At 52.4% G+C, this 21,275-nt stretch overlaps 1 protein-coding gene across 1 annotated transcript in view; it reads right to left on the bottom strand.

Annotated features, from left to right (window-relative positions):
- LRRC75A (leucine rich repeat containing 75A) overlaps positions 1-14,246 on the bottom strand; it is a 58,553-nt gene extending 44,307 nt beyond the window's left edge. Inside the window, exon 1 of the mRNA XM_082294796.1 lies at positions 13,445-14,246. Within this exon, the coding sequence (XP_082150922.1) occupies positions 13,445-13,708 (264 nt within the window). The 5' untranslated portion in view covers positions 13,709-14,246. The remainder of the gene's footprint in view (positions 1-13,444) is intronic.
- Positions 14,247-21,275: the final 7,029 nt, after the last annotated feature.

Genomic DNA, 21,275 nt, shown 5'->3' with positions numbered 1-21,275 from the left:
CTCCACTGCCAGCTGGGATGTATTTATTGACAAACACTGATCCCAGCTTGCCCTGTTTCACCAAACCACTGCCTTTCTTGTCATCTCTGATGTCTCCCCCTTGAACAAAAGGAGAAACTGGGTCACAGCGGGTTAAACCCCCATCCCCAAACTCACACTGCTGCCCTCACCATCCCCATTTCCAAACACCTTCAGCCAGGAGGCCACAACTCTGCTCTCCTCCTTCTCCTCTGGGATATCTCCTCTCAGGCTTGCCAAGTCAGAAAACCACTTAAATACCTGATTAACTACAAGCACATGTTTAAATCCCACCGGGGCCAAGGGGGTTGGATTAGCAGAGCACTTAAAACAGAATTTGTTAAGCAAAACTTCTTTTTCCTCCACCCAATTCCCTTCACAGCAGCACAGGGAAGGACTGGGACACCCCAGAGTGAGATGCAGCTCAAGTGAGCACTGGAAGAAGCATTTTGCACAAAATCAGGGAATGAGATCCCGGGGAACACAAGCTGTGCCCTCGAGAGCTAGCCCAGAGCCAGCCAACCTTTCCAGTAAGTGCCATTAAGATCCTCCTCTTCATTTCACCACACTCCAGGCTCCAGAAAGGCCAGAGGGTGGTGGCTGCTGGTCCTGAGCCTCAGCGATGGGACAGATTAACCCAAAAATGGCCTGAGAGCCCCCGTGCTTGGCTGACAAGAGAAATCCACCCCAGGTTTCCCCGGGGGTGCTGAACAGACACAGGCAATAAACAGCTTTGCTGCTGTGCCCTGTCCCTCCTGCCCTGTTTGTAGGGTCTGGGTCCTCTCCGAGGGGAAGGGGTGCTTTCAGCACCCCCAAACCCACAGGACCCCCACACCAGGCAAGGAGAAGCAGGAGCATCCCTCCTGCTGGGACAGGCAGGATCACATCCAGTTTTCAGCAATAAAAGGTGTCAACCCACCACCCACCCCCCAACTAAAATCGAGTATTTCTGCTTTGTTTGACAGCCAGGGCCATTAAATTGCTGTTGCTGATATCCCATTTCCCAGCGGGGATGCCAGAGGATCTCGGGAGGATGAGACACAAAACACACCTTGGCCCAGGGGAGCTGTGCCAGGGAAATCCAGCCTGTGATGGATCTGTGGCCTGAGGGATGAGAGGGAGCCGTGAGCTGCCACTCTGGGTGATGAAAACCACGCCTGGAGCTCACTTTGCAGGAGAGGACTCCATGGAAAACCTGCTGCTCCCACTGCTGAGTCACAGCTGCTGCGCAGAGTTCAGTGCAGGCTTTTCCTTCTCACTGCTCCCAGCCTGGAGTAGGAGTTTCCTGCCACCAGTGGCTTCCAGCCAGCCCTCACTGTCGGGGTGAGGACCAAAAGACACCCAGGAACAAGGCAGAGAGCAGCTCCAGAGTGGGAATATCAGCAGAGCATCCATGTCTCCATGCCCTGGGCTATTCCCTTAATTCCTCACAATGTGACACCACCCCAGGAAGTGTCCCCAGAGAGAAGCCTGGAATGCCACTGGTAACAGAGCACCCTGCTAATCCCTCGTGCTTCCCCGTGGGTGGCTGAGCCTTCCTGGGAGCACCAATCTGGGTCCTATGGAATGCTGTGGCCACAGGATATTCCCACAGGTGCCGGAACAAAGCCTTGTGGCCTGCAGCTCCTACTCCCAGCTCCGGCACTGCAAGCCCAGAATATTTCTTTTCCAACTCCAAAATAGCCACCACTGATATTTTTTACACCAGCAGCTCCTCCTGAAGTGAACAGCAGAGGAAGGAGAACCCCAGAAGCTTTCAGGACCCAGAAACTCCTTAATTTCATTGCTCAGATCCAACCACGGGGCTGAATAATCCCTGAAAGCTGATGCGGGATGATGAGCTGAGCAAGAAGAAAAGCCAGGATGACCTCATTGTGCTGAGCCTTCCCTTCCCTGCTCCAGTCCCACTGAGACATCCACAACCCCGGGCTGGAATTCCTCAAATGGCCACGAGCAGCTGATTTCAATATCATTAAAACATGACTGGTTTTGAGCTGGTTTTAAAGTGGAGGAGCCACTGGTGTGTGGGGAATCAGAGATGTGGGTGAGCCACGGGGTGGCATTTAGCACTCAGTGACACCAATCCAGCCTCGGGACCAACCCCGAGCCAAGAAATGCCAAAAATTCATGCCAGGAAGGAAGATTCCCTTTTTGCAAGGCACGAAACAGGAAGAAAAAACCTTGGTTTTCTCTGAAGATCCCCCAGGCTCATCCAAAATCACCTCTGACAAGTAAATAGGTTGGGAAAAGCTCTCTCTGAGAGCCAGGCTGCCAGGCAGACTCAATCTGTGTTATCTTTTCCCTTTTTACTTTATCTTCCCTGATGTGCCTGCTCAGGAAGAGATAAAGAGCAGCTGCTCGGAGCCCTGCTTATGGTTTTGCCACTTCTGTGCACTTCATTCCTGTTCCTGGGAATTCCCTGCTTCTCTTGCCCTTTGCCAAGGGGATGCTCAGCCTTTCTGCTCCTCCATTCCCTCTGCAAAACGAGCAGTACAGAAGCTTTTCCCAGTAAAGAATCTTGGAATCATTTAGGGTGGAAAAGCTTGAGTCCAACCACGATCTCACCTCTAAACCCCACATCCACACATCCCTTAAATCCCTCCAGGGATGGGGATTCCAGCATTTCTCTGGTGGGATAACCAGCATCCTGCTGGCTCTGGGATGGGTCAGTCAGAGCTGAAACATCCAGAGATGGAGCTCGGTCAGCGCTGGGTCCCACCAGGATTTCGCATGCGTCATTCCCATCCTCCTGCAATCAATGGAATGATCTCAGCCTGTGGGAATGGCACTGTATTCCTGCCTTTGGGAATATTCCAGACTCCTGTATTTTTGCCCTCCTCCAAAGGGAGGGCACACAAGCAAACACGAGTCCTTGAGGAAAATAAAGTTTGATTTACACGATGTGGCAACAACAAGAGGTCTTTTTTTTAAAAAAGACCTTTCAGAAGAGGAGTTTGGCTGATTTATTTTCTTTCAGGAGAGGAGTTTGGCTGATTTATTTTCATTGTGTTGGTGGAGAACAACAGCTGACAGGCAAGAGATGAAAGCACCCCAAGCAGAGATTCCTGAGAATTTCATCCTGAGATGCTCCACATCTAAAAAAGGATGGAGGAGTTTCTCAGAGCCAAAACTCGCATTGCAAGGTGCAAGGCTGACCCTGTCACCTGCACCGTGCCAGCTTCTCCATCCTCCTCCTCTGGACAGCACCAGGGTGGGAAGGAAAACAGAGGGAAAACCAAGCAGGAGTTCAGGAAAAGCACCGAAGCTGCTCCTGTATTGCAGTTCAGCCTTCCCACTGGATGACCAGTGCCATGGATTGGAAAGGCAGCTTTGGGACGTTCCTCCCCTGCCAAGAAATGCCAGGAATTCCTGCCTGGAAGTGGTACAGTTCCAGCAGCTGGTCCCCACGTGGGAGCAGGGCCAGGATGTGCTGGATGCCGCACACCCGCGCCCGTGTTGTTTACAAGGCACTCAGGGCCTTTACAGGGATGCAGACATCCTAAAATCCAGGAAAACCTGGAGGCCTGGCAGCTCTTGGAGCTGCTGACACCTTTGTTCTACAGCAATGAGGCAAGAGAGAAGAATGCCATGGAAAGGACTGGATTTTTATACTGAAAAGGAGATGTGGGAGAGCAGATGTTGTGCACATCCAGCTGAGACACCTCTATCCCTTCCCAAATCCACAAATCTTGCAAAGACTGGCTTGGCTTGGAAGGGACCTAAAAATTCATCTCATTCCACCCCCTGCCGTGGGCAGGGACACCTTCCACAGAACAGGGTGCTCCAACCTAGCCTTGGACACTTCCAGGGATGGGGCAGCCACAGCTTCTCTGGGCACCCTGTGCCAGCGCCTCCCCACCCTCAGAGGGAGGAATTCCTTCCCAATATCCCATTTAAATCTCCCCTCTGTCGGCCTGAAGCCATGGCAGCCTGTTTGCATCACGCAGCCTGGTGATACTTTGTGGTTTTGGGGTACCTGGTGAAGAGTTCCACCTCTAACCCAAAGAGAGGATGATAAGCAGAATCTCAAACTCAGCAGGGACAGCAGGAACAGCTCCACACCTGCAACCACCAGGGTCCTGCTGAATGCTCTGAATTCCCCTCCAAAGGCACCCCATGCAGTCCAGCTGTATCCATCCCATCCCTGCTCCCTGGGCAGGCACTCTGTAATCCCATTAAACAGCCTGACAGCTTGGGAACGGCACACACGCAATAAAACCTCGACTTTGACCTCTGGAGGAGAGGCTGCCAGGTGGCCCGAGGAAGGAAACTGCTGGGATGAGGTTTTCCTCTCAAAACACCCACAGAAAAATGGGGAAGGGAATGGATGAGACCATCAGCCTGGGGAAATTATCCCAAATTTTTCAGGGTGGCTCAAAAGCCTCCCATTTCCCATCCTGAGACTCAGTCAGTGCTGTGCTCTACATCAGAGGGAACTGGGAACCTTGTCCCTGATTTATATCAACAAAGGAAAGTCAGTTTTGGGGATTAAAGGAAGAAATGAAGCCTTTCCCATGTTTTATGCCATGTGTGTTTTGATTTGCAGCATCAGATTTTTAGATCTGGTATTCGGTATTTTGGTTGGAAAATAAAATCTTTGTGAAAGTTTTCATAGTGACTTCCCTGTCTGGCCCCAGGGGATTTGGATGCTCCTTTGAGGATCCACCTTGGCATGTGCCTCCAAACTGGAGGGATGTGAGGTGGGATCCTCCCAGCTGGCTCGGTCTCTCCAGAGCAACCCAAAAGTAAAGGGTTTGGGCTCATCAGAGTGACCAGGAAATGCCCAAACTTGCTGAGGAAGAATTAAGGAATGGGCTGCCCAAGGATTCAGTTCAGTGACATTAAAATTCAATTCATGCTGCTCTATAAAATAGCTTTAAACATTAAAATACACTCACTTTAAACCACCCAGATTTCAAACCAACAATTTAGGGTGACGCCAACCTCTGGTCAGGCTTTAATACTAAAATTTTATGATTTATTTCATTTTAAAGAGCTCCTGTTAGCCCAGGTAGGCAGGACACAGCTGCCAATGATTTTAGGGAAGTCACTGCTAAAAACACAACCAGAAAAGAGTGAAGTGCAAACACAGCTTTTGGGAGGGTCTGGTTCTCTCACATGGACAAAGAAAACATCTTCATTTCAGTTAATTCAAAGGTTGCACTCCATGATCTTTTCCAACCTGAATGATTCTAATTCACTTAGTCCAGTTTAACACTGAATTCCAGCAATGAAAAAATCAGGAGTACAAAGGAGAAATGCACATTTTCCAATCTGCAAGTAAAACTGCAACCTGAGAGAGCAAGATCTGTAATTATGGTGACCAGAAGTGTAATTCATGATGCACGATTAATTCTCCACTTAATGAATCAACCAGTTTTAAATGCCAAATGTGTTTTGAGACATTTGCTTTGTCTGCTGTCTTATCCAGCATATTTTGAGTTTATTAACTGATCAAAGACCATTCAAAACCACTATTCTGCTCTTTCAGTTTCTTTCATTTCTGTGTAACTCGAGCCAGAGATACAAAAGGATCAATTATTCCTGTAAACCCCAAATTCACCATTTCCCACCAGAATAAAAACACACAAATTTTCTCACCCAGCCACACAGCTGCCTAAATAAATGTCCCCAGATACACCAGGCTCCCTCCTCAGGAAAGGAAGTATCCAATTACACTGAGCAGGAGCAGCTTTTTACAACCAAACAGGAAAACATCCTCTTTCTTACAGAATAAACCCCCCCAAAAAATCCTACCCACAAAAAAATGGCTGCTTAAATGGAGATTTAATCCAATCCTGGATGATTTTGGCTGGATGTAAATCATGGGTGTAGGTCATTCACACTCTCATCCCAAATTGCTTCTCTGCAAGCCCAGCAAGGCCACAGAGACATTTGGGAGCAAGATTTCCCCCAAATCCCTTCTTCTTCCAGTGCTGGAACAGAGAGAACTGTATCCAAATTGATGGCTGAATGGAAATACATGGCAGGATTCCAGGATGAACCAAGGCTTTGGGGCTCTTTGGGCAGGTTCCAGTCCTATTTCTGCAGAGATCTGGGCTCCACTACCCTGATTTTGGGGAGCTCAGGCTGAACCAGGGCTTGGGGTTTGTTCAACACCAACCAAACCTGGGCTAGAGGCTGCAGCAGCTTTGATTCATCCCTCGTGCAGGGAACTGGGGCTCTTTTATCGAGGTCCAAAGCCCCACACCTCCTGTATTCTAATTCCCACTGGAGGTGGGGATGCCCCAAATCCCAAAGCAGTCCCCACAAGGAGCTCTGTGCTCCGTGGGAACGGGGACAGAGGTGTCCCAGGAAAAGCCCTCAGCACATCCCTGGCCAAAACAACCATTTCCCACTGCAGGCTGCTCTCCTTCCTCAGCAGCCTTCGCTTTCCCCTGCTGGGATTTCATTCCTGTGCCAAGATCCCGGCCTTGGGGAGGGTGGGGGTGAAGGAACAGCCCTGCAGAACAAGGCGGGAATTAAATATTCCCAGCTCCAGAGTGGGCTCAGTTTAAGCATCTCCTGGGACAGGGGAAGAGGCAGCTCTGGGAATTTCCCAGCCATGGGATTGGGGCTCCCAGGCACAGATTGGCTCAAAGCCTTGTGCCTTTCCATCATGAAAATCCAGGGAATCTCTGCACTAAGAGAGAAGGTGGCACAGGAACCACTCAAGGAGGTTTCAGTATCGTGTTTTCCAAGCTCGTCCTTGGAGTGGGAGGAAGGGAGAGGTAGAGCTCGCTCACCTCGGTGTGTTTTGCATGCTGGGAGTTCGAAAACAGAACTTTGCCTCCCACAGAGCTGCAGGTCCTGTCCCTCACATCCATTTCCTCATTTTCTGTGGCTAAACAGAAAGCAAGGAGCTGAAAAACCCAGGACACAAATCCCCATCCTCCAAAAAAACCCACACACTCCAGGCTCCTGCTCCAGGCTCCTGCTCCAGGCTGGCCTCTCATTAACCAACCTTCATTCCAACACAAGTGCTGTTAGAATTGGAATTAATATTCCAGTGCCCCACTGAAATCTCCTCCAAATGCAATCCCTGAGCACTCTGCACTGGAATGGGCAGCGCCAGCAGGAGCAGGGAAAGGCCTGGAAAGCTGCTCAGAAACAAATCCCACAGGCAGAGGGGACATTAAGGGACTGAGATCAGCAGCCAGCAGCAGGATCCAGTGCTGGGGAGGAGCAGACCTCGAGGAAAACCTCCATGGGCCAGCAAGGATTTTGGAACCACTGGAAAACACAGAAATATCTCGTAAAGAAATTCCCCCAGCAATATCAAACCTGAGCCCTGCTCTGCAAAGCAGGACAGCCAGAACTCTGGGAAGATTATTGGGGTATAAAGAGGCCCTAAGGAATGAGATATCCACTGAGATACCCAAAGGCACGAGGAGGAAGGCAGCTCCCACCCCTTGGCTCTCTCCAGAGCTGGCGAAGCTCAAAGCCTCCTCGCACAAAGGAAGTGCCTCTGACTTTGAAAGACACGAAGTCTGAAAGATAAAGAGTCTTGAAAAGATCTGAGAACTCTGGAAAGCTCCAAGCAGTTCCTGCTCTCCAAGCAGCAAGGTCAGAGCTGGGAATAATTGGAGCTAAAACCTTCGGCTTGGAGAGGAATGGAAAAGACAATTTGCTTTTCCTTTTAGAGGCAAGATTAAATTCACCATGCAGTGATCTTTCCTCCAAAATTTGAAAGAGAAGGAGGCTGAGACACACACGCAGAAAGAGAAATGGAATCAGGCATTAAATCATATTAGGCTTTTGGCCAGGACCTGAAGATGTTGAATACTAAAGAAATTCCACATCCCTTGTAGGAGAACGAAATGAATATTAATATAGAACCACCTCCCTTAGCTAAGAGCAGGCCACAGCCACAAATCCCCCAACACATCAAACCCTAAAGCTCCAATACTCTGAATTTCAGGTGCATCATCCCCCACTCCTGCCCCCCAAGTCCCCTGCACAGCAGCACAGCCCAGATGCCAGGGCTGGGATGTGCAGGGAGGGCTCTGCCCACACAGCCGTCACACCCACACGCTGGCAGGGAGAGGAGACATCCTCACACTCTGGGCTTTCACAGTCTGAAGCAAGATAAAAAGGAAAAGAGGAAAAATAAAATTTAAAAAAGGTGCATGCCAGGCTGGCTGCAGGGCTGGAGCCCCAAGCTGCTGCATTTCACTTCAGGTGTGAAAACAGCAGAGCCTGGGGGGGGAAAAAGACACATTCCTGCAATTATATAAAGAGAGAAAGTGCTGAGCAGGGCTGAGTGTAACAACAACCATGAACTTCTGCCAGCTCTGAGATTTCTGCCTGCAGTGAGGGCACAGGCAGGAGCTCATTCTCTCTTCCAGATGCCCACAGCACACAGCCCAGCCTAACCCAGCCTAACCCAGCCCCCACTTTATGATTATCCCCCCTCTCCCCACCAAGACACATTTCCCCCAGGAGCAGCAGCAGCAGCCACCACCTTCCCGGGGGTTCATGACATCCAAGGCTGCCTGGACAAGCAGGCACAGGACACATCCCACTGGGGATGGGAAGGGAACAGCAGGATGGGAAGAAGGCAAAGATGCTGCAAGGGAGCAGCAGGGCAGGGTTTGGGAGCACGGAGGGAACAGCAGAGACCCTGTTTGGAGCAGGAGACACCCCACCACTGCCAGGAGCGTTTGTTGTTAATACCTCCAGCAGTCTAAGGGTTAAAAAGAATTGTGGGGAGCGCTGGTGGGGTTTCATCAGCAGCTTGAAGCAGAGGAAATGAGTGTTCACCCCAAAGCCACCCCTCTCAGAGCAGGGTTACCCAACTTCCACCCTGCGGTGCCCGGCGCTGCAGCCAGGGCAGCTCCCTCCCTCTGCCCAGCCCCACTTGAGGAAAAACAATCCCAATCCTGCAAAACTCCTCATCCCTGTCTTCTGCTGGCTGGGAGGAGCCCAGAGACCCCAGGCTGGATCACCTCTGGTACATCAGCTGGTCTGAGCAGGCAGGAGAAGGGACCAGGAATTCACTTGTGGGGCAAACACAACAGTGCTGAGCTCCTCCAGCATTCCTGGAACACAGGATGGGTTCCATGGGAATGCTGCTCCAGGGCCAGGAGCAAGCACACAGTGGTGGCAGAGTCCAGCCACGAGTCTTTTTAATGTTTCCACGCAGCTCTTGTGTCTCAAAGGAGTCACAGGAGCCCCAAGTGAGCTCTCTCCATCAGTATTTTTAATTTTTTTTGGTGTTTTACCATTCCCACTGGCCAAGTCCCCTCTTAAAACGAAGATATCCATCATTAATTAATTAAACATCCCTGTGCCACACAGTTCCCAGGCCCAGCTCAGGCTGTGCCTTGTTCCCCACAGCTTCTGGCTGGAGAATCCAGGGCTCAGCCTCAGGTGGGGCAGGGGGACACCTGCACCCACAGCAGTTTGTGGGATGTTTGTGGGATAAACCACAGGGATCACGGGCTGGATCACAGCCAGGAGGGCGCTGCCACAGGCTCTGCACGGCTTGGTGGGCACAGAGCTCATTTGCTCCCAGCCCTTTCCTGCAAATGGGATTTTTTGGTGGTGTTTTTGCCCATTTGGGGCCCTGACCCCTCTCCCCTGTCCTCCACACCCCAGCAGTGCCCACCCCAGGCTGGCACAGCAGAGAATCCACGTTCCAAGTGCTGCAGCTCTGCCACACCTTGGACCTTCTCATTTGGCCTCAGCACCCAGGGATTTATTGCCACACTTCGCTTCCTTTTCCCCATTTAATCCCTGGAACTGCTGCTCACCTGCCCTGTGCAGAGGATGCTCAGATTTGCTGGATTCCTCCTCCTCCCCTCTCCCACCAGCCCCCAGAGCAGCAGCAAAAGCTCCACGTCGAGCCATAACCAATGGCAAATTCCTGGAGCGCAACGTAATGTGCTGGGAAGCGCTTCCCCGTTTCACTTGGGAAAAGCGATCCCGTTTGGCAGCAGGGAGGAGGAAAACACGCTTTGTTTTACAAATCCTCTCCCCAGCAGGAGAGACACTCCCAGAATTTAATATACTGACACTGCTTGGCTGCCTCAAGCACTGAAACTCAAGAGTATGGAGGGGGAAGAAAAGAAGAGTAAAAATAAAAGTGCCACGCTCTGTAACATTAAAAAACCTATCCTGCTCTGCAGCTGGTGGTACTGGGAATAGTGGGGCTGGAATTCTCCCACCTGGATCGAGTGAAGGGTCTGGAATGGATTCCCATGGCTCAAGTGCTGGACATGCTGAATGAATTCGTTTTGTAGCAGAGAAGATGCTGCCAGGTAGGAAACCTGGGAAGTCACTTCATACAGATAAATTCCAAGTTATTCCATGCAGGAATTACTTCCATGGAAGGCCAGCGGCTCCCTCCAGGTGACCAGCAAGCCTGAACTCCAGCCTCAATCAAATTTTAATTCTTTCAGTGTCTTTCCACTGCATTTAAGTGCCAAAAGCATCTTCCCTCTGCAGCACCGTGGGGATGGCTCAGGGGAAAACACCTCAGCCAAGGAGAGCAGCGGGCACTTGTTGGGATTTGGATTTTGCAGTGTGGGGTTTGGACTCCAGAGCAGAAAGAAGGAAAAAGAAATGAGTATCTGTGTCCCAGGAGCTCGATGTTAAATCAGCCTGGCTGTGCCAGAGGAGTACAAACCCTTTGGAATGGCTGCTGGCAGCAGGAATAACAGGAGTGTTATTTTGAGGGCAGGCAGTGGGATCAAATTGCCTCCACACCAGAGACCACTGCTGACCTCTGTGAGAAGCAAAGTCTGTCTGCTGTTCATGCTTTTTATCGTTTTAAACAAAAAAAAATCACTTTGTATCTCAGTATTTTAGAGGTGTTTGCAACCCTCAGGCGTTCCCAGGAACACAAATTAATCCTTACAAGAGCCTAGAAGGAAAACAGCATTGCTCCAACCTCAGGGGAGGGAGAAGGATGGATAAATTTGGAGAAATCCTAAAGGCCACAGTGGACATTGGTGTCAGTGGAGGGGCTGGGTTAGGGTTTAAAATTCGGGATTGCAGCCTTGTCCTGATTATCACACACAGCTTTTGTGGGAGCAGGCAGGAAAAGCCCCCCAAACCTTGTCTTGCAGGGTCATGGCATGGAGACCTGAAAAGACAGAGATTTTCTCCTCTGCCATGTGCTCATCCTGCTCCAAAAAAAATGATGGAGCCCCTCCACAGGCAGGGATGCTGTCCCCCACTCCTCAGCAGCACGCTGGGCTGGCCTCAAAGCCTGCTGAAGTCAGTGGAAAGGCTCCCAGTGACCTAAATGCTTGGGATTAAAAAAAATCTCAGCTGAGAGCTGGGCACCAGGTCACTGGGTTTGCCAGGAATACCCCAGTTTTGCTGGAAAACCCTTGGTTTTACAGTAGCAACTACACGGAGGGGCCACAGACACCCTAAAAATGGCTCAGGGAAAAAAAATCTCTGCCCCACCAGGCTCATCCATCCACCCCTTTCCAAAGGGGGAAGCTCATCCTTCCCCCCAAACCCCCACTTTCAGGCTGAGATACTCAGCTCTGGAAAGCTCCTGCCAGAGTGGGAACAACCCAAGTGGCCCCTTGGAGCCACCAATGCCCCTCTAAAACATCCCCTCCCCAAATCCAGCTGCTGGAAAACCACCCAGCAGGCAGGATTTGTTCAGTGGGCATCCCACATTCCCTCCCTGGAGGCAGGGAATAAAACCACCTCATTAAAAACCTGCCTGGAGTCTATTATAGTATCTGGGACAAAGCGTTCTCTATTTTGACACTCTAAGATTTATTTTATCAGAGCAAGCTCTTCAGAGACACTCACTGCCAGAGATGTACCTGACTCTAACAGGTTCCTTGCTTCCCCCAGCAGTTTAAGATGAATTTTTAGCTTTTTCTTCCCCTCTCCAGCAACCAGGGCTCCCCCGTGGTCAGGTTTGTCATTAGGGCATCCACAGTGACCCAGCCCAGCTCCCTCACTCTGCACTATCAGAGGGTGAGGACAGACCTGAGAAAAACCAGCCTGGAGCCAGGGAGAACTTGAGAGTGATTTGTGGCATTTCCCAGGCCCCAAGGTTTATTTTTTGGGGAGGTGTTTGAGATAAACACCCTCTAAAATTAGCACCTGTCCTTCTGCCAGCTCCAATGGGCTGCGGCAGCGGTAAAGATTTGGCATGGCTGAGAGGGTGCAACATTTGGGCTCTGATCTGCTGCCCAACTCTACCCCCACGGCCACACAGATCCCAAATGAGGTCTTTGTCCCAAGGAATTGTGCCCCCAATTCCCAGAGAGGCAGCACGTTCACCTCAGGAAAAGTATTTTATCCCAAAGTTGAAAGTGGTGAGAGTTTTCCATAAAAAACCCACCACAAATCATGTGAAACAGTTCAGATTTCTCAGCTGGGTTGCTCTAAAGATCATCCTAAACCTGCTGGGCATAGGGATAAATGGAAGTGGGCTGAATGGATCAGGGACATGCCCCAAACTACGCATCCACTCGCTAAAAAGTTACCTGGGCCAAAAGATGGGGGAGGAAAAAATGCTAACAACAAATCCCAAACACAAAATCCCAAAAGAAAACCAGACTGGATCAGCTGTGCTTTTCCATGGCCAGACTGTAGGGCAAGAAAGCAGCTCCCGATGCCCAGCAGAGACCTGAGCAACTTTTCCCCAGCTGGCAGAACTGGTTACACCGAGCTGGAAGATGGATCTGCTTTGGGTTTGCATGGGAAACTCGCTGTTCCCCAAAGCCCTGCGCACCCCAGAGCCTTGAAAACGCCCAGCACTCGGGTGGTTTTTATCAGCAGAAAAGATTAAATGCTAATTTGCCTTTTCTGTTTGCTCACAGCAACTTTCCGTCCTGTTGCTTCCCAGCTAATGCCCAGCTCAAACAGACTTCTCAAGGCAAAAGGTCTCGGGCTCCCTACAATTAATTCCCCACGCCCCCAGAGCGTCTCGTTTCTCCCAGTCAACACCAGCAAAACTCCACCACGCGATTGTTGGCGTCAAAAAGAACGAGATAAAAAAGCAACGCTGCCAACTCTGGCTGCTTCTGAGCCAGGAGGAAAAGAGCTGATTCTCAAAAGCTGCCAGCTCCAAACTGCCTCGGCGCTTTTACGGAGCTGCTCGAAACACCAAACTTTTGGAAAGTTGAGTGGGAACCACCTCGAGTAAGCTAGAAATCCCAGAGCTATCGGCGCCAGCGAGGAAGGCAAGGAGGGAAAAATGCACCCGGCAGGGTTTCCTCGCTGCAGACAACGCGCAGCACCTCCCCGGGGGTATTTCCCCCTCTCTGACACCGTGACCACCCCGCAGCTCCTCTGCCACTTCCCCAAAATGACTCCACGAGAGTCAGACCCGCAAAAGCGGAGCGTGGCCCCTGCTTGGGCTTCCCACAAAGCAGGATAGGTCGCTCCCACACTTTTTCCCCTCACCGCAGCCGCCCTCCCTCTGGAGGAACCCGCCCATCCTCACCTGCCGCAGGTTCTTCAGCAGCTCGGTGGCCTCCTCCTGCTTGCCCTGCTTGACCAGCAGCAGCATGTCCTGGATCATGCAGATCCGCCGGTGGTACGGGGGCAAGCTGCCGCCAGCTCCCTTCCCGAACTTCTCGCCGGACTTCACCACGAGGGAAGCGAGGAAATCGCCCCTTTCCCTGGGGGCCGCCTTCTTGCGGTGGTGGCCCGGGGGGCTCTCCCCGGCGCTGCCCGGCTGGCAGCCCTTGGTCTGCTTCGTGCCCATGGCCAGCGGCTCCCGCAGCCCGGCGGCTGCATGCAAAGGGAGGGCGGCGAGGCTGGGGGGGCACAAGGGGGGCACAGGGGCGTGGAGGGGACGCACGAGGGGTTAGGAGCGCACAAAGGGGTCTGGGGGATGCACAAAGGGTTGGGATGCGCGGGAGGTCCCGAGGATGCCCGGGAGCTCCGGGGGGGTGCGGGATGGGGCCGGGGGGGTTCAGCAGAGGGGTCGCTGCCAGGCGGCGGGGCGGCTCCGCTCCCGCAGGCGGAGGATGGGGCGGCTGCGCCCGGCCGGGAGGAGCCGCGGCTCGGCCCCTCGGCTCCGCTCCATCGCCGGGAGAGGCAGAACCGCCGGATCCGGGCAGCTCCGGGCGCTGCGAGCGGCGGTGCCTCGGCGAAGCGGCGGCGGCTCTTCCGCGCAGCCTCCTCCCGGTGCCGAAGGGGTCCCCCGGGGGCTCCCCCGGGTGCGGGGGGCGGTGGCCACGGCTTGGGGGCAACTGTTGCGCTCGGGGGGCTCCCCCGGAGGCGGCGCGGCGCTGCTCGGCTCGGCCCGGCCGGCTCGGGGTGCTCAGAGCGGGGAGAGCCGGGGGAGGGCCGGGGGCGGGCACCGTGCACCGAGGCAGGGCTTGCGGAGGAAGCCGCAGCCGGACGGGGCTCGTCCTTCCTTCCCCGCGGGTTGGGGGCTCTGCACGCCCCGCAGGGGATGCTCCGGGCGGGGGGAGCGGGGATGGGACCGGGCAGGGAGCGGGGCCGGGCTGCGGCGGCTCCCCCGAGGCGGCCGGGGGCATCCCCGCCGGGGGTTCCCGGGGAGGAGCACGGAGGGATTCCCGCTGGAGCCTCATCGCCCCGGGGGATTTGCAGGCGTTTGGCTGTGCCCGCGTCCCTCGGGGGTGTGTTTTGAGCAGGGGGGGTCCCCCCGCTGTCCCCTGCGGGTGATGCTGGCGCTCCATCCTGCCACACCGAGCCTGGCTGCTCGTGCACCTGCTCACCTCCCTCACCTCCAGCCCTGTGCCCGGCTGGAAGTCACCACCTGTGCCGAGCCCAAAGCCCCCTCCCCGTCCCCATCCACATCCAGCGCTTCCAACCCTCCCTTGCACGTGCTGCTCCTTCCAGCAGCTCCCCAGCCAATGTTCCATCTCTCCTTATCTTGCAGGGCTCAGGGCACGGATTAAAGCTCTTGGATAAAGGTCACGGGGAACAACTCCTCCAGCCAGGCTCCGCTCACCTGCTGCAGGACGCAGATTGCTCCAGAAGAACCTGGGAGGGATCAGCTTTGCAATGATGAGGCCCCAGCAGTGGCCTCAGACCCTCTCCTGATGTGATGAGAGGATGTTTTTCAACACAGAAAGGCTTTGCAACTGTTTTAAAAAGAATCCCAAAGCAACCAGGGAGATGTTTTTGCCTCCTCTGCATCCCGTGCAGCTGCACATCCACAAACACACAAATTCCATGTTATGTTGATGGATAAAAGGCAGCTCTGCTCCATCACCAACGAGCTGGAGGCCCCTGCAATTGTTCCTAAAACTCAACTCATTCTTACCCACAGACCACGAGAACAGCACAGAGCCCCAGTGACTTCACCAGGGTTTGGCTCTGCCGTGCTGTACATGAGCCAAAACACCACCAGACCCGGGTGTCTTCCCCCAAAAAGACAGCTCGTGGGCTAAAAACTCCATTTCAGTGCCTCAGCCATATCAAATCAAGTCAGATGAGGAAACAGGCAGCCAAAGGGTTTGCAGAAACCATGAGTGTGCTCACCAGAGGCCTCACCTGGCAGTAAATCTCCCGGAGGAGGCAGGGAGAGGCAGCCAATGTCAACAGGAGGCACTGGGAAGTGGTGGTGACACCCCTCCAGCAGCATTTCCCCCTGCAGACATCAGCCCTTCCCTTTGGAAGGACCACTCCTCTCTGCTGGCAGCGGGGATCTGACACAGGATGGCAAGAAAGAGCTGCTGGGACCCTCTGTGTCCAAAAATCCAACGGATGGAGCAACGTTTCAGACCTGGAGCCTGACACTGTGCCCCAAAACCCTTGGGATCCTGAGCAGCAACCACACCCTTAGTGCTGCTGATACACACGACCCTCCTGCCCCACAGGAGCTGGCAGGGAAGGTGCTCCCAGCCCTAAAATCCTCTGCCTGTCCCCGACTTTCATCCCAGAGCCTGTTCTTTCCTCACATCTGTGAGTCTGTGGTACAGCAAGAAGCCAGCAAGGTCAGCTTACCCCTCCAACAAAAATATTAAAGAATGGAAAAGGAGCAGAAAGGGAACTCCCTGCCAGGGCTGAGATCCTCCGCTCCCCTCACTCCTCCAGAATTTGAGGCCTCTTCCAGAGTGACATGGCCATAAAACCAGAGCATCCCATCCAGGATGGAGGGAGAAGGGCCCTCAGGTCCTGAGGCATGTAAGGAACCAAATCCAGCCCGTCTCTGACTTGCCACCACTTTAAAAAAGGCTGTTTGTGCATTTTTAACCACTTTCAAACAGGCTGTTCGTGCCCAGCCCTGTGGGATGGGCAGCTTGGTCAGCACAGGCTGCAGGAACCTCTCCAGGCCCATCCATTGTGGGATACACCATTCCCATCCCCTCGGGATCCCAGTGGAAAGACCACACCTTCCTAAAGCCACAAATCTCTTCCCCAGAGCAGGGGGAGCTCAGCCCTGGCTGAGGAGGGGGCTCTGCACGGCAACCACGGCCCTGAGTAAATAAATAAACCCCAACCTTTGTCCTCCTGACACTGCTGGCAGCAGGGCATGGAGTTCACCCACTGCTCCTGAGCTTGTTCAGTGCACACAGGACAACGCCAGGGGAAAAAGAAATTAAAAAATAAGAAGGCAGGAGTGTGGGGAGTGCTCTTGTTCCCAGTGCAAAGCAAACACTGGGTTGGAGGAGCTGGATTTACACTCCCTGAGGGATCCAAAGGCACCAGGACCATCCAGGGCAGCAGGAGAGTGAGCCCCAGGCTCAGCACTGGTGATGGAAGACGTGCAGATCCCTCAGGAATCTCCATCCTGGACCATTATTTCCTTCTACACCCTCACAAGGGTCTCCTCCAGCTGCAGACCCAAACTTCCCTGCACACACACGATTTTCCATGCTCAGGACATCCAAAACAAGTCCATCCAGTGCTGGAAAATCTGACCCCAGCCCTGGTGTGCTGGGAATTATGGCTGTCCCACAGAGCTGCAGGGCTGGGCTCACTCAGCAGCTCTGAGCACTGAAATATTCTGCTAAACTAAATTTTCCCCTTGGTGGAGATGGGTGCAAACTGCAAATTAATGGGTGTTTGTCTGAGGGGGTTTCTTCTTTTTTACCCACTCCTTTCGTGCTCTTTATGGTATCTGATACTGAGTTAGAAAAGTCCTTGAAGGGAAATAAATTTAGATCATGAGGTCATGAAAGACAACAGCTTCTCCTCTCCCACAAAACTGAGATTTAAGGATGTCCTCACTTCTCCATCAAAAAGAAATTAAAGCTCTTCAGTGCGTTATGCAGAAGCCAGGGACCATCCCAAATAACCTGCTGGAATTCCAACAGCAAATCTCCGGAAACAGAGACCTTTGCTCTCAGTCCCTGCTGGGGGTATCCTCCAAAGCTCTTGGCACACCTGTAAAAAATATATTTTTCAGATGAAACCCATTCCCACTTCCAGGAAGGACTGACTGGTTTTGCTGGAAGATCCCAATCTCTTTCCAGCCCACCTGTGTTTTGGAAGTCCTGCAGCTCACCCCTTTATCCAGGTACTCCAGAAAGATTAATTCCATCATTTTCCTGAGATAGAAAACCCCTTCCTGATCCCAGGTTTTGCCCAGGACTCCCATCCTGAACTGGAAAATCCACTTTGGATGATCCAAGGTGGGATATTCCAAAGAGAAGCTACCCTTGGAGCCCTCCCTAAGGGGGAATTTTATGAGGTCCCCACCATCACTTCTGTATTTGGGAGCTCTCACGCTGCACCTGAGACACCCAAGCACAAATCCCCCTTGGAATTCAGGGATTCTTCCTCACCTGACAGGTTTTGAGGGATGTTTCTGGCAGCTCAGTCATTCAAACCAGACACTGAGCTGGGCCCAAGCCCTGCTCCTTATCAAACCTGGAAGGGCAGCACAGGATTTCCCAATATTCCCTTGATAGGGATGGAATAATTAGAATTAATTCTAAATACCAGCATCAGATTCAGGCTGGTATGAAAAAGACTAAGGGAAATATTGCTTTCAGTATGGCATTTAAAGGAATCCTGGTGATGCCTTGAGAGGCCACCTAAAAACAGAGACTGGACAGGAGTAAGGGAATAAAGGGAGGTGTTTATTTAAAGGGCCTTCAAAGGTACCCCTGGGGGCCAGAGGCCACTGCCAAGACGGATCCCAAGATGGACCCTGGGTCACAAGTTCTTCACACTTTTCTAGGTTTGGTTCATTTGCATAGCAGGGTTAATTCTCCAATTAAAGCTTCAGTTAATGATGTCATTTTCCCTCAGCTTGCCCCTGTCTGGAAGGCTTTTGGTTTATACTTTTTGGGCCTAGGAGAGTCTGGGTGTCCTTGAAGACAAAGCCTGGAGAGGCTTTGTTATGTCTACCCAGCATGAGAGAGCAGAAGTGAACAGGCCACAAGGAACTTCAGAGTTACACACCGGGCAGTGCAGGGTTTGAAAAATATAAAAGTTAAAACCTAAGGCATCACTGGAGTTAATGGGATTTTTGGCTCTTCCTTCAAAAAGAAATTTTAAAAAATCAGCTTTTCTGTAAGACCCCACCAAACGCAGCAAGGGGAGAGCAGTGAGCCTCAGCAAACAATCCCTGGGGAAGGAGGCCAGATTGGAAAATGCGATTTTAAAAGGACAAAAAGCCATCCTCATTCTAAGCTTGATTCAATTGGGCTCTGGCAGTGAGACAGGGCTGAAATGCTGCGAGATGGAATTGCAGATGAACCCAACTCCAGGTTGAAGGGGGCAATAAAATGATGAGAAACATCACATGAGAGGGGTTTCAGAGGAGAACTGAAAGAATCTCGGGTAGAAGCATTAAGGTTTCCTCCTGGCAGTGGATGAAATCTTCCTGTATTCACCTTTGAATTAATTCAGCTGCACAAAGGGAAAAGAATTAGAAAAATATCCCTGGTTTTATCCCCCAAAGCAAGGGGCAACCTGAGCAGCCAGGCAAATATTGCTGCAACAGAGTCCTGAAATCTGCCCTGAGCTCTGGCATCTGATTTCAGCACGGCCTGGGGTCACAGAGGGGCCAGGGAGGAGGAAAAGAAACTGCTGCCCATGGGGGGAAAAAGTGACCACAAGCAAGGGGACAGAGCTGCCAAAATCCCCAAACCACAGCAAGGAAAATTTCCTTCTTAATTATTAATTTGCTGCACCTTTCATGGCACTAAAATAACTCTACCAGCACAAGCATTTTCAGAAGAAAAGAATTATCATTCCAAGTCCCGTTCCGAGCAATTTTGCTGTCACAAACAGAAACTGGGATTTTAAAATAAAACCATTTTAATTCCCAAAAAGTGCCACCATCCCCTTATCCCACCAGCAGCTCCTGCTTCTCCTCTGCTCCAGATCCCCCCAATGCTCCCTCATGAAGCTTTTAACTTTAAAAACTGAAATTCCAGCAAAAGTTTTACGGATTTCCCAGAGGATTCCTGAGGGGAACATTGGGGGATTTCTTGATTTAGGATTTGGAGTGGTGGTAGTTTGTTTGGGTTTTTTTTCCCCCTCTGACGAGTGTTTAATTGTTTAATCCAATCAGAAGAGTGGAAAAGTATTTGTTAGATTCCAAAAGGATTCCTTCAGTCCAAAGGGATGGGCTGGGGAGGGGTTTGCCTGTGATCCTGGGAAAGGGATGCCAGGAAAGGGATCGTGCCAAAGGGATCCTGGAAAAGGGACCCTGGAAAAGGATCCCCATGGGAGGATGGATCCCAGAATGTGCATCCCAGCAGATCCCTCAGCAGCGTGGCCTCCCCACCCTCCGGTACCAAATCCACCAGAAACACTTCTCCAACCTCAGCTTTTCCCAAATCCAGGTGCTTTCCCCGTCTCTCTCTACCCAGACTTCCTGTGCAAAATATTCCCAGCCGAACTCAAACCCTGAGCCCTGAGGAAAAATAAAAATCCCTCAGGCTGCCGGAAGCGATTCCTCCTCCCCTCACGCGACGGCTCCGGCTTTTTTCCCGCTCCAAGGCCTGGATCCCGTGTTTATAAAACCCAAACTCTGTTTACACGCTGGCCAAAAGTTGTTTAGCACGAGGTTAAAGCTGTCAGGCATTTTCTGGAGTCGTCTGGAAAAGCCACCCTTTGCTTCCCTTCCAGCAGGATCGGAAATTCCTTGGGGAATTTTCTGCCCTTTGGGCTGCAGGGAACGGCATTGCAGGGAAAATGGGCAGGGAGCGTTGGTGTGGGGAGTTGTGGCTTTGTGCAGCGTGGATTTGGGAATCAAAACTTTGGGAAGCGCGTTCTTGGATTTTTCCTGGATTTTTGTGCATCCCCTGCTGGGATCCAGCACCAGATCCATAATGGCATGTGAGCACCCTGCAGCTCAGGATCACTGGGAAGGACCAACCCTGCTCTTGGGAAGTGCTTTCCCAGGGTCCCTTTCCCAGGATCTCTTTTCCAGGACCCCTTTCCCAGGATCCCTTTTCCAGGGTCCTTTTGCCACGATCTCTTTGCCAGGATCCATTTGCCATGGTCACTTTCCCAGGATCCCTTTTCCAAGACCCTTTCCCAAGATCCCTTTCCCAGGACCTCTTTCCCAGGATCCCTTCTCCAAGATCCCTTTTCCAGGATCCCTTTTCCAGGACCCTTCCCCAAGATCCCTTTCCCAAGATCCCCTTCCCAAGACCTCTTTCCCAGGATCCCTTTCCAGAATCGTTTCTCCAAGATCCCTTTTCCGTGGTCCCTTTCCCAGGATCTCTTTCCCAGGACCCTTCCCCAAGATCCCTTTCCCAGGATCCCTTTTCCAGGACCTTTTTTCCAGGATCCCTTTCCATGATCCCTTTCCCAAGATCCCTTTCCCAGGATCCCTTCCATGGGCTGGCCCCATCCATCGCTCCTCATCCCACATCCCAGCGTGTTTTCCCTTGGGAAGAGGATGGATCTGTTCCTGGTGGGGGGTTGGTTTATCCAGCCCGTTTTCCACATTTCCTGGCATTGCACACTCCGGGTTTGTGCTCCCTAATTTCCCTTTGGGATTCCCGCCCCTCTGGGGATGGATGTGCTGTTGCCAGCTCAGCCCGAGGTGGCTTTTGGGGACAAAAGGACACGAGCCAAGCTCGCCGCTCCATTCCCCGCCTTTCCAGCCATTCCCGGTTGGAATGGGCGCCTTCAAAAGCAGCTCCAGCACCTCCAACCCTGCGGCTCCTCCATCCCAGTCCCGTTCCTGTTCCTAATCCAGCCCCGGGGATCAAATCGCAGCTCCTCGGCAGCTCCCGAGCCAGCAAATCCCAGGAAGAGCCGTGCCAGCCCGGATCCCATTCCAAGGAGGCACAGCCCAAACGACAAAAAAATGTCAGAGGGGGAACAAAATCCCCAAATCACCTCTCCCCACCCCGGGGCTGAGCAGGAGGAGCTGAACTTTGGGA

The sequence above is a fragment of the Coloeus monedula genome (assembly GCF_965178545.1).
Source record: "Coloeus monedula genome assembly, chromosome: 20".
NCBI classification, from domain to species: Eukaryota; Metazoa; Chordata; class Aves; order Passeriformes; family Corvidae; genus Coloeus; species Coloeus monedula.
The sequence above is the reverse complement of the archived record's forward strand: the minus strand, read 5'-3'. Positions and strand labels throughout refer to the sequence as shown.